At 37.1% G+C, this 13,680-nt stretch overlaps 1 protein-coding gene across 1 annotated transcript in view; it reads left to right on the top strand.

Moving 5' to 3' along the window:
• Positions 1-13,680, top strand: part of ACVR2B (activin A receptor type 2B) — a 359,769-nt gene that overhangs the window by 220,645 nt on the left and 125,444 nt on the right. The window contains exons 3-4 of the mRNA XM_053713788.1: positions 2,598-2,695; positions 12,470-12,624. Coding sequence (XP_053569763.1) covers positions 2,598-2,695; positions 12,470-12,624 — 253 coding nt within the window. The remainder of the gene's footprint in view (positions 1-2,597; positions 2,696-12,469; positions 12,625-13,680) is intronic.

The following is a 13,680-nucleotide window of genomic DNA, read 5'->3' as shown; positions in this document are numbered from 1 at the left end:
TAGTCATGGATTGATCTGAAATCCCCATGGTCTCTGAGTAACTCTCCCTCAAATTTGTAGACATTTCAGCTGGAGCCACGGTCATCAGTGTAGACCCAGCACAACACGTATATTTTAACAGACCTCCATCTCGCGGCTGACCCTCTCTCTGCTCAGCCACCGGCACTTCACACTCAGCGGGAGGTTGTTCCGATGTTACGTGAGTGGAATCTGACCATATAGCCAGTTGTGGATCCTCAGCCTCCAGTCTCTCTGTATAGCTTAGCAGCGGTTCCGCCACTTTGTTTTGCAAGAGGCTCTTCTGTGTCTGTAGCAGTTGTGGAGGGTGATCTCCCATAGGAACATTCCTCCACTGCGTACCTCCTCTATTATGGTCTGCTGGGCTGAGTTGTCGTAGAAAAAATATATATAGACCTGCTCCTCAGATGTTGATCTGAATGATAACACTCAGTGAAGATGTAAATTATATGTTGGTTAGGCAATAAACAGCTGGTTTAATTGCACTAAATCACAGCCAATATTGAAAGCAGCCATCTTGGTCAATGGTGAAACACGCCCCCCCCATAACTATGTAACTTTAATATTAGTGTAGACTATCCCTTTAAGGGAGCATTCCCTCAAATGTCGCCTGTGCTCCTGGTAAAACAGCAGGAAAATTTAGGTAACAGATAGTGTTTGTCAAAAGAGATGGCAAGACTGAGGGGAACTAAAGTGAATAAGGAAAGTGCATATGCTTTTATGAGAATTACACAGGGCTTGAGCTGTCTGCAGAAACTGATTTTCAGGATAAAGAAAGATAATAAAGTACTGCTGGTTTTGTTTTAGACTGAGCCGTGCATTTGGAGGCTGTAGATGCTATGTCTGGGTGTTCTCAAGGTTTCTCTGACCCTAGCTTGTCTAGGGCATTTCTTCAATTATTAATTCTTTTGTTCGTGCAGGAGATTTTGCTTGACCTTATTACAGAGGTTGACAAATTTGTAAGGAATGTAAGAAGCACTAAGAATACTGAGCAGTCAGTGATATGTGTCTTTTAGGGGCAACGCAATGATTTTATATAGGGATATATGTAGAACAGGGGTTAGCACATTTATTCCACATGTTGTTGGGGTCCAAGGAAGAATGTTGGTGTAGATAGACGCAGAATAATACAAAAATTAGCCATACGTATTATGTTAGGCTCCTTGGCTTCTTGTATTTGTTAAACCCTGAGGTCAGTGAAACAATCCGGAAAGTCTACAGCCATATATTTTACTGTAGGAACTAGGGGTTTGCAATTGCTGAAGAAGGCGTCAGCTTTTGGGATTCAGCTTTTTCCGGAACTGCATGTATTCTGGTGAAAGTTCAACGCACTATGAGATCTGTGCAAATCCGTCCATCTTCAGTAATGCACCCCCCCAGTAGGAACCATGTATGTTAGGTTTTCCTTGGTGTTCGGGTTTAGGGACTTGGATTAGTGATTGGTGTTTGCATTTAGCGATTGTGGTTATGGTTTAGTGACTAGAGCTAGAGTTTAGGGTTTTGGTTTAAAGGGACAGTCTACTCCAGAATTGTTATTGTTTTAAAAGATAGATAATCCCTTTATTTACCATTCCCCTGTTTTACATAACCAAAACAGTTATATTAATATACTTTTTACCTCTGTGATTACCTTGTATCTAAGACCCTGCAGACTGCCGAAAGTTCTTTTTGCAGACTTGCATTTTAGCCAATCAGTGCTGACTCCTAGGTAACTCCCAGGCGTGAACACAATGTTATCTATATGGCACTCGTGAACTAACACCCTCTAGTTGTGAAACAATGTCAAAATGCATTCAGATAAGAGACGTCTTGAAGGGCTTAGAAATTATCATATGACCCTACCAAGGTTTAGCTTTCATCAAAGAATACTAAACAAATCAAAATTGATGATAAAGGTAAATTGGAAAGTTGTTTAAAATGACTTGCCCTATCTGAATCATGAAAGTTTAGTTTTGACTAGACTGTCCCTTTCAGTATCAGAAATTTGTGTTTGGGATTAGTCAGTTAGAGCATAGGGTTTGCGATTAGGGATTGAGTCTGCTTGTGTTTAAGCATGCATCTTATAAAAATAATTGTATTCAAAACAGCTGCATGAGCAGCCTTTCAAATTGGCTGGTCTCCTCATGCCCCACCACCACTGGGAGATTGATTTCTGATGCTGTATCTTGGTTTTGTATGTCCTACATAAATGAACAAGAAAATCAGTGCTTTTGGTAAATTATAAAAGCTAGCTGCAGATACGTTTGCTGTGTCATTATACACATATTTTGTTCTATATAAAAGGGAACTGCTATTGAATTAATTAAAAAAATAAATGTTATCTATTTTTCAGGAGAAATAAACATGTTTATGTATATTTATAAAGCGCACAAACAAATCAAGGTAATATTTGTTTTATGAATGACAATTTATTTGTACGTTGCCTTAAAAAGCCATCTGTCAGTATTTGTAGAACAACTGAAGTGTAAGTGTTATTATGTTGCAAATGCAAATTTCAAGGATTCAGGATTGCATGAACAAGACCTTGCTATATTACTTCTCTGTCATTAATACACACTGCTTTTTCTTTTAACCTTTAGGGAGGAATGTATAGCAAAGGAAGAAAATCCTCAAGTATTTTTCTGCTGTTGTGAAGTCAACTATTGCAATGAGAAGTTTATTCATTTACCCGACTTAGGTAAGTGCCGGTGTAACATACACTGTTTATCTGACTTATTCACCTTAGAGGTAACGTATGCTCTGTATGATAGGAGCTATCCTATATTCTGTTTTGTCACTATAAATACTCATTAAAGGGACAGTCTACTGGATTTTTTTTAATTATTGTTTAAAAAGATAGATAATGCGTTTACTACCCATTCCTCAGCTTTCCACAACCAACATGATTATATTTATATATACTATCTAAACCTCTAAATATCTGCCTATTATTATTATTTATAAACCCCTGCAAGCCACCTCTTATCTCAGAGCATTTTATTAGCTTTTCACAGCCAGGCAGTGTTAGTTCATGTGTCCTAGATAACATTGTGCTCCCTCCCGTGGAGTTATACAGGTACCAGCACTAATTGGCTAAAATGTTAGCTTGTAAAAAAAAAAAAAAGCACTGAGATAAGGGGGCAGTCTGCAGAGGCTTAGCTAAAAGATAAGTACAGAGGTAAAAATGTATATTACTATAACCGTGTTGGTTATGCAAAACTGAGGAATGGGTAATAAAGGGATTATCTATCTTTTTAAACATTTACGACTCGCTTTTGTGTATAAATTGTTCTTGCCCCCCCACTCCCTAGAGTTCCAAAAAGCAAAGTATTCTTCAAAATGCTGCAAATTGCAGGTATTAATTTGTGGCATTTTAAAGAAAACCTAGGTTATAGACTTTAGTTTTGTAGGACAAGACATATCTAATGTCCCTTTGCTGCATTAGTTGCTAGAGGGAACAATTGATGTTGGACAAAAGTTACAGTGCAAGGGGTCAACACTGACCAGTGGTAGGAATAAATAACCTGAATACCTGTATGGCTAGTAATGTTACTATGTATTTACAGTATATGTGCTGTGATCTGCAGTGTTTTGTTTTTTGTTGCTAGTTATCACTTCCAATTATTGCAGACTCAATAATTGCAGATATCAATCCTGATTTTGTTTATTATGTTCTCTTTCGAAGAACATTTTTATACATAAATATGTTCTATTTCTGCCTTTCAGTATCAATTCAAAAAGCTTTAACCTTTTTATGCAAAGATATTTTAGTGTGTCTCATTTCTTTTGTCACATGCTGCTACAACGTTTTTGTCCATTCATCATGTAGTGCAGTGTTGGCTAATTTTCATTTTTTCTTTTTTCTGTAACTTAAAGGGACATGAAACCCAAAATGTGTCTTTCATGATTCAGATAGAGAATACAATTTTAAACAACATTCCAATTTACTTCTATTATCTAATTTGCTTTATTTTTTAGATATCCTTTTCTGAAGAAATAGCAATGGACATGGGTGAGCCACCAATCAGCAGCTACTGAGTCTATTTTTAAATATGCTTTTCAACAAAGGATATCAAGAGAATGAAACATATTAGCTAATAAAAGTAAATTGTCATGTTCTTTCTAAATCATGAAAGAAATAAGTTGGGTTTCATGTCCCTTTAAAGTGTGCCCAGAGACAAAAAAGATTAAATGGAATGAGGTGCTTTGGATTTAAAGTACTTTCTTTCTGTACCACTATCTGGTTCTGTTTCCTCCATTGCTTACAATAAGGGTCGCCAGCAAGTAGGTAGTGAGCATTCAAGCGTGTTTGTATTCTCGCTTGCTATTTGAATACCATTCGCAGCCAACATGGCTTCCTGTAACATGAAATATTGCACCTGGGTACCACTTGATAATTGGCGGCTAAATGTAGGCACCAATTAGTAAGTGCTATCCAGGGTGCTGAACCTAAAATGGTTCGGCTGCTGAGCATTACATTCCTGCTTTTTAAAGAAAGATAGCAAGAGAACAAAGAAAAATGTATAATAGGAGTAAATTTAGAAAGTTGCTTAAAATTGCCTGCTCTGTCTGAATCATGTAAGTTTATTTTGGACTTAACTGTCCCTTTAAATCGATGCTCTTACGTTCTCAATAAGAGCCAGTACCAAAGCTGCTTTGTAATCTGGTCTTAAAACGACAGCTTCTAATAATAGGCAACAGCTGGAAATAAAATGCCAGAGTATCCCATTAATTCAGCACAAACCCCAAGAGTCTTGCTACCCTGATAGTATCATTGGTTTTGAAATCCTTAGAGTATCTGCATGAAAACCCTTTGTTCCTAACGAATTCGGCCTGGCTACTTCTGTTTCTTATAATTTAGTTTACCCACACCTGGTCCTTGCAAAAGGTGCTGGTCTGAGTTCATTAAAAAAAGCCAAGTGCTTCTTAAATGTTAAGACAAAATAATGGGTTGGGATTTTACTTACAGAAAATTCCTCTGAGATTTTCAGAGCTCCTTGTGTCCCTAAAAACTAATCTACCACTGAAATTTCACCTCTGCTCCTTAATAATGCAGCGACTGGGCAATCCCAGTATAGTAACACTGTAAATACCCATTAGAGGGACGTACGTACAAAAGGAAAATACTCTGTATTAGAACATTTTATTTTAGCACTATTGCTTGTACATAACAACTGTGTTTTTAAAGGGACATGAACCACAGATTTTTTATTTCAAGTTTCAGATAGTGAATAAAATTTAAAGCAAATTTCCAGTTTACTTCTATTATCTAATTAGCTTCTTTCTCTTTGCATCCTTTGTTGAAATAAAGCATAAATGCACTACTTGGAGCTAGTCAACGCATTGGGTGAGCCAATGAAATTAGACATTTTTTTATATGTGCAGCCATCAATCAGCAGCTCCTATGCCTACCTAGATATGCCTTTCAACAAGGGATACCAAGAGTACAAAACAAATTAGATAGTAGAAGTAAACTGGAAAGTTGTTTAAAATCACATGCTTTGTCTAATCATGAAGGAAAAAGAAAATTGTGTTTAATGTCCCTTTAACTTCTGAAAAACTTAAATGTCTGCTCCAGAGCAGCATACTGTGTTGTAGCTAAACACATCTGGTGAGCCTCTGACAAGCTGCATATGTGTGTAGCTACCAAACCAGCATGCACTACTGTAATGTAGCTAATCATATCTGGTGAGCCACTGACAAGCTGCATATGTGTGTAGCTACCAAACCAGCATGCACTACTGTAATGTAGCTAATCATATCTGGTGAGCCACTGACAAGCTGCATATATGTGTAGCTACCAAACCAGCATGCACTACTGTAATGTAGCTAATAATATCTGGTGAGCCACTGACAAGCTGCATATGTGTGTAGCTACCAAACCAGCATGCACTACTGTAATGTAGCTAATCATATCTGGTGAGCCACTGACATGTTGCATATGTGTGTAGCTACCAAACCAGCATGCACTACTGTAATGTAGCTAATCATATCTGAGGAGCCTCTGACCAGCTGCATATGTGTGTAGCTACCAAACCAGCGCATGCACTACTGTAATGTAGCTAATCATATCTGGTGAGCCACTGACAAGCTGCATATGTGTGTAGCTACCAATCACCAGCATACACTACTGTAATGTAGCTAATCATATCTGGTGAGCCACTGACAAGCTGCATATGTGTGTAGCTACCAATCACCAGCATGCACTACTGTAATGTAGCTAATCATATCTGGTGAGCCACTGACAAGCTGCATATGTGTGTAGCTACCAAACCAGCATGCACTACTGTAATGTAGCTAATCATATCTGAGGAGCCTCTGACCAGCTGCATATGTGTGTAGCTACCAAACCAGAGCATGCACTACTGTAATGTAGCTAATCATATCTGGTGAGCCACTGACAAGCTTCATATGTGTGTAGCTACCAAACCAGCATGCACTACTGTAATATAGCTAATCATATCTGGTGAGCCACTGACAAGCTTCATATGTGTGTAGCTACCAAACCAGCATGCACTACTGTAATGTAGCTAATCAGATCTGGTGAGCCACTGAAAAGCTGCTTATGTGTTTAGCTACCAAACCAGCATGCACTACTGTAATGTAGCTAATAATATCTGGTGAGCCACTGAAAAGCTGCTTATGTGTTTAGCTACCAAACCAGCATGCACTACTGTAATGTAGCTAATCATATCTGGTGAGCCACTGACAAGCTGCATATGTGTGTAGCTACCAATCACCAGCATACACTACTGTAATGTAGCTAATCATATCTGGTGAGCCACTGACAAGCTGCATATGTGTGTAGCTACCAATCACCAGCATGCGCTACTGTAATGTAGCTAATCATATCTGGTGAGCCACTGACAAGCTGCATATGTGTGTAGCTACCAAACCAGCATGCACTACTGTAATGTAGCTAATCTTATCTGAGGAGCCTCTGACCAGCTGCATATGTGTGTAGCTACCAAACCAGCATGCACTACTGTAATGTAGCTAATCATATCTGGTGAGCCACTGACAAGCTTCATATGTGTGTAGCTACCAAACCAGCATGCACTACTGTAATGTAGCTAATCATATCTGGTGAGCCACTGACAAGCTTCATATGTGTGTAGCTACCAAACCAGCATGCACTACTGTAATGTAGCTAATCAGATCTGGTGAGCCACTGAAAAGCTGCATATGTGTGTAGCTACCAAACCAGCATGCACTACTGTAATGTAGCTAATCATATCTGGTGAGCCACTGACAAGCTGCATATGTGTGTAGCTACCAAACCAACATGCACTACTGTAATGTAGCTAATCATATCTGGTGAGCCTCTGACAAGCTGCATATGTGTGTAGCTACCAAACCAGTATGCACTTCTGTAATATAGCTAATCATATCTGGTGAGCCACTGACAAGTTGCATATGTGTGTAGCTACCAAACCAGCTTTCACTACTTTAATGTAGCTAAACATATCTGATGAGCCACTGACAAGCTGCATGTGTGTAGCTACCAATCACCAGCTAGCTCCCAGTAGTCAATTGCTTCTCCTGAACTCATCTAGCTATGTTTTCTAACAAAGGATATGACGAGAATGAAGCTAATCTGATAATAGAAAAAAAACTTATTAAAGAAATGCGTGGTCTGAATCATGAAAGTGCCGCTCTACCCTTATTTATAGACACTATATATTATATAGCATAGCGCTGATTAATATGTTGGCGCCTTATAAATAATGATCATTTTGAATACACAATCGGAGTGATGCAGCTGTAGAGGAGGCATCAGGATTGGGTCATTTTTCAGTCCATAGTTGGCAGAAGCTGAATACCACACAATTATGAAAAGCTGCCTTATGCTGTCACTTTATAGGAAGAGTCTTAGCTTAAAAGGACGTGGAATCGATGCTGTCACTGGATTATAGAGCTTCAATTCAAGCATTAACATTATTGTATAAATCATTTTAGTACTTACTGTGGGTGTGCACTTCTTTGTAATATTAAAATGTAACCTCTTCCTGCAGACAAAAGAACTCTCCCTGAAAATGGCTTTTTTATGTATTTATTTAATATACAATGTAGGTGATCAGCAGTTTTCTTCAAGTTTCAGGGTTTTGTTCCTAACGGTGTTCAGGTGTCAGACAACTTCAGGCAAAATCTTGACTGTTCTAGTAATGATGCGGAGAGGATGGGTCTGTTAAAGGGACATCTGTAAGTGCACAAATAAAACCTGCTAATTCATTAGTATATTTTATTATTGCACCAATGCTTCTCCCCACACTGCCTCAAAAAAGGTTTAACTTACAGTGGCCATGATTCACAGCTTTCCTGAGCATGATACAGCTGGTGATTGGTGACTACTTGGGAATGCTTCTCCTAATTGGCTCACTTCCTACGTCCTTCATGTTTGCTTCTCCAGGCGGGGATTTTGCTGTTTTCTTAATCTCTGTGTGGGGAATAAACAAATATTGCTTTGATGCATTTGTTTATTATTGCACAAGCATGTCATTATTATAATGTCATTATTTTTATGCTTGTACACGCATATATCTCTGTGGTCACAAAACCCAAAATCCAGATGTTTTTTTTTTTTTTTTTACACAATTCAGAACATACAATTTTCAAATTTAAAAAACAAACAAAAAATTTTACAATTCACTTCTTTTATCAAATTGTCTTTTTTCTCTTTGTATCCTTTGTTTAAAAAACAGGTAGGCAGGGTTAAAGGGACAGATAGATCATACCATTTTAAACAACTTTCCATCATATCATTCTATCTTAGAGCTTCCCGATTGGTGCATGTTGGCCTGGATTAAGGGGATATGAAACCCAAAATGTGTTTTTTTTTTTTTTTTTTTTTTTTGTGTGATTCGATAGAACAAACTTTTTAAAAATGACTTCTATTATACATTTTCCTTCAAATTTTTTTTTGTATTTATTGAATGAACAGCAATGCACTACTGGGAGCTAGCTGAACACATTTGTAAGACAATGACAAGAGACATATATGTGCAGCCACCAATCAGCAGCTAACTCCCAGGTTCTGAGCTTACCTACGTATGCTTTTCAACAAAGAATATTAAGAGAATAAAGCAACTTAGATCATATAAGTTAATTGTAAAGTTGTTTAAAATTGTATGCTGTATCTGAATCATGAAAGAAAATAAAATGGGGATCCATGTCCCTTTAAGAGCATACACATTTCTGGAGCATTATGACAGTAGCGCTGCATGATTACTTATTAACAATAGTGTATATTTGAGCACTAGATGGCAGCAGAGTTTGCATATTGTATAACATTGTTAAAAGCATCCAAGTGCAAATTTCTGCCATAAAGTGCCACCTATCTGCTTTTCAACAACGTGTACCAAGAAAAGGAAGTACATTTGATAAAAGAAGTTAATTGGAAAGTGTTTTAAAATTGTAATCTTTATCTGAATCATCAAGAAAAATGTTGGGTTTTATGTCAATTGGCCAATGGCTGAAAATGACAAATGTTGTTGTTTTACAAACGTGCATTTCCAGACAGTTTCAAAGGATACCAAGAACACAAAGCAAATTTGATAATAGAAGTGAATTAGAAATTTGTTTAAAATTTGCATGCTCTACCTGAAGCATTAAAGGGACATTAAACCCATTTTTTTCTTTCATAATTCAGATAGAGAATACCATTTTAAACAACTTTCTAATTTATTTCTATTAGCTAATTTGCTTCATTCTCTTAATATTCTTTCCTGAAAAGCATATCTAGATAGGCTCAGTAGCTTCTGATTGGTGACTGCACATAGATGCCTCATAGGATTGGCTCCCCAATGTGCATTGCTATTTCTTTAACAAAGGATATTTAAAGATTGCAGCAAATTAGATAATAGAAGTAAATTGGAATGTTGTTTAAAATTGTATTCTCTATCTGAATCATGAAAGAAAAATGTGGGGTTTAATGGCCCTTTAAACACATAGCTGTGTGCTGCATCTAATACCACTCAGTGGCTGGTTCTCAGCTGTGCAAATGATGTCACACGCCAACGCCCGTTTCACGCCCTGAGGAAGCCCCAATGACACTCGGTCACATGGGGGGGTGAAACGGCCATTGGCGTGTGACGTCATTTGCACAGCTGAGAACCAGCCCCTGAGTGGTATTCGATGCAGCACACAGCTTTCTAACCGCAGCAGCAAGCAGGCACCGCATCCGGATTTTCATCATCCTAAAAAGGAGGAGGATTTCAAGCGCAATAAGTGATTTGTAAAGTATTCACGGACTTACGAGTCTAAAAATGGAATGTACTGTCTGGAAAATGTACTAAACTGTACACATTAGAGCCTCGAACAAGGCTACAGTGGATGTGGAAAGTTTTACTAACAAATTTCTTAACAGCCCATATTGCTTGCACTATCGATGTAATTGTTATAAATGCTGTGATTACACATCTCTTATTAGAGAAACATAGATCCCTAATTAGTACCATGGTAGCTGGAACCTTTTTGCAATATTGGTGCTACCCTCTGGTCAGGGTGTTGTTTCTCAAACACAGAGTGTAAATGTTAAGCATGTAGCCTTTGTTATACTTTAACTGCACAGTATTCAAGTGACTGGCATAGATCCTCAGATTTCTCTCAAGGTAACAAGGTTTCCAAGTAAGTTTGGGTTACCCTCTGAGTAAGGTGTTGCCATTTTCATTTGTGTATTGATAGATTTATTATGCATGGATCCCCAATATTATCCATGGTAGCAGATTCCTGTAGGCATACAGGGCTACCCGCTGGTAGGGGTGTTGCCTAATAATTCAGTAGCCTATTTTTAGGCATTTATCTGCATCGTGTTAACTCAGAGTGAGCTGGCCAGCTTTATCTATGCATTTAATGTATTTCTAAATGTATGTGTTTTTTTGTTTCTTTTTATTATTTTTTGTTTGCACTGATAATAAATTTAATTTTTATATCTTATCTTGTGTGGTTTTGGTTTAGGGGACCCAGAAGTTGTTTGGTTGCGCGAAGGCCTTTTGAACACCTGCTCTTAATAAATCCAATAAATTCTTTTGAATGTGTGTAATGACTTAAAAATATTTTTTCAAACTATGGAGTGCTGAAATCCCTGTCTTTTTTGGAGAGAACACTACTGTGTTCTCTTCAATATTCCTCTCTAGATACTTGAAATATTTATATGTATATATATATATATATATATATATATATATCAATCACATGGCAGCGCCCATTGTTTTATAGACACTAAAACTGCACTTATTTTGTAAATATTTAAACAGTTAATGAAAATTTAAAAAATACATCTACATGTTATTTTCAGACTAATCTTTTCTTTGAATGCATCGTTTTAACTAGTATTTATTTAGTGTTTAATGTCCCTTTAAAGCGTTTAAAGGGACATTAAAGTCAAAATTAAATCTCCTCAAAAGGTTTAAACACAAAGACCCAATGGGGAGCTGCAGATGACTTTATCATATGTGTTTAACCCTATTGCAGAGGTTAAAGGGATACTGAACCCAACATTTTTTCCTTCGTGATTCAGACAGGGCATGCAATTTTAAGCAACTTTCTAATTTACTCCTATTATCAATTTTTCTTCGTTCTCTTGCTATCTTTATTTGAAAAAAGGCATCTAAGCTATTTTTTTTTGGTTTAGAATTCTGGACAGCACTTTTTTATTGGGGGATGATTTTTTTCCACCAATCAGCAAGAACAACCCAGGTTGTTCACCAAAAATGGGCCGGCATCTAAACTTACATTCTTGCATTTCAAATAAAGATACCAAGAGAATGAAGAAAATGTGATAATAGGAGTAAATTAGAAAGTTGCTTAAAATGTCATGCTCTATCCAAATCAAGAAAAATTTTTTTTGGGTACAGTGTCCCTTTAAATATGTAGGGTCTTATCGAACATGATAAGAGGTCCTGAGACTGTAACAATGAATATAAATATGTTTATCTGAACTAGGGGCATGATGTATTAGATATGTCTCTTGTCTTCCTTTTTGACAATAAAGATTATTTCAACTAAATATGTAGGGTCACTAATACAAACATTTCTGCCTCCCAATGTACCTTTAAATAATGTGTCAATGTTTAACCTTTTTTCCTCCTGTCCTGCATTGTCCTTAGTAGTGTTCACAATATATACAGTATATGTATTTATTTTTTTATGCCCTAAGCTGAATCTCTGTAACAGATACCGCTTGAGATGTACAGGCAGCTAGACCATCATACTGAGTCACTCTCTAGTGTATGCTTTTAAAGCGGTCAGCGTTGCGGAATCTGTTGGCGCTCTACAAATACCTGATAATAATAATAATAATAATAATAATAATACTGTGATTACATCTATTCACCATACTGGTATCGGGTTATTAGAGAAAGATCATCTCTGAAACCTGCTTTATTTTCTCTAATAGGATTATGCTGTATATAGGCTGTGTAAAGTAAACCTTGTGAATAACCACTTTCTTTTTTTTTTACTCTGTCTGTAGAACCCTTTGACCCAAAGCCACAACCAACAACTTCTCTTCTCAACATTTTGGTTTATTCTCTTCTTCCTATCGCTGGTCTCTCTATGGCCATTCTTTTGGCATTTTGGATGTATCGGCACCGTAAACCTCCTTACGGACATGTCAACATCAATGAGGTTAGTTTGTTACAGCAAGATATGTGTTGTCTTTAAAATTGTGCAAAATATTCTGTTGTGCTTCTTTCGGAACAAGAGTCATTCTTGCTTTTTCAGTAATCGATAAAAAAAAAATCTCCTCCTTAAAGGGACAGTCTGCACAAGAATTGTTATTGTTTAAAAAGATAGATAATCCCTTTATTACCCATACTCCAGTTTTGCATAACCAACACAGTTATAATACACTTTTTACCTCTCTGATTACCATGTATCTAAGCCTCTGCAGACTGCCTCCTTATATCAGTTCTTTTCACAGACTTGCATTTTAGCCAATCAGTGCTGACTCCTAGGTAACTCCACATGCGTGAGCACAATCTTATCTATATGGCACTCGTGAACTAACACCCTCTAGTTGTGGACAAATGTGAAAATGCATTCAGATAAGAGGCGGCCTTCAAGGGCTAAGACATTAGCATATGAGCCTACCTAGGTTTACCTTTCAATTAAGAATACCAAGCGAACAAAGCAAAATTGATGATAAAAGTAAATTGGAAAGTTGTTTAAAATGACATGCCCTGTCTGAATCATGAGTTTATTTTTGACTAGATTTACCCTTTAAGGAAAGTGATGTAGGAATTTACCATACAACTACAGTTTAAGCATACTGTTACAAGTGTAATGGTTTTGTGAGACTATTACAAGGGTAATCGTTGTATGCATTTTATGTGCAGTGCACCCATTTTTATTAAGAATCAGAGAAAGCCACCTTGGGCCTAGTTTCCATTGAGGTAGTAAAGTTTGGAGAGTCTATATATACAACAAGATAGCTACAATATTTAGCAAAGTGACTAAAATGTGTGTGTACTTTATTTCTGATTGTAGTCAAACTTGAAAATGTTGTAAAAGGTAACACACACAAACTCTCATACAAGATACACACCACACACACTCTTACAACACATGCGCACACACTTTCATACAACACACACAACACACACACTCTTACAACACATGCACACACACTTTCATACAACACACACAACACACATACTTTCATACAACACACACACACACAAG

The sequence above is a fragment of the Bombina bombina genome, chromosome 5, assembly GCF_027579735.1.
Source record: "Bombina bombina isolate aBomBom1 chromosome 5, aBomBom1.pri, whole genome shotgun sequence".
NCBI lineage: Eukaryota > Metazoa > Chordata > Amphibia > Anura > Bombinatoridae > Bombina > Bombina bombina.
The sequence above is the reverse complement of the archived record's forward strand: the minus strand, read 5'-3'. Positions and strand labels throughout refer to the sequence as shown.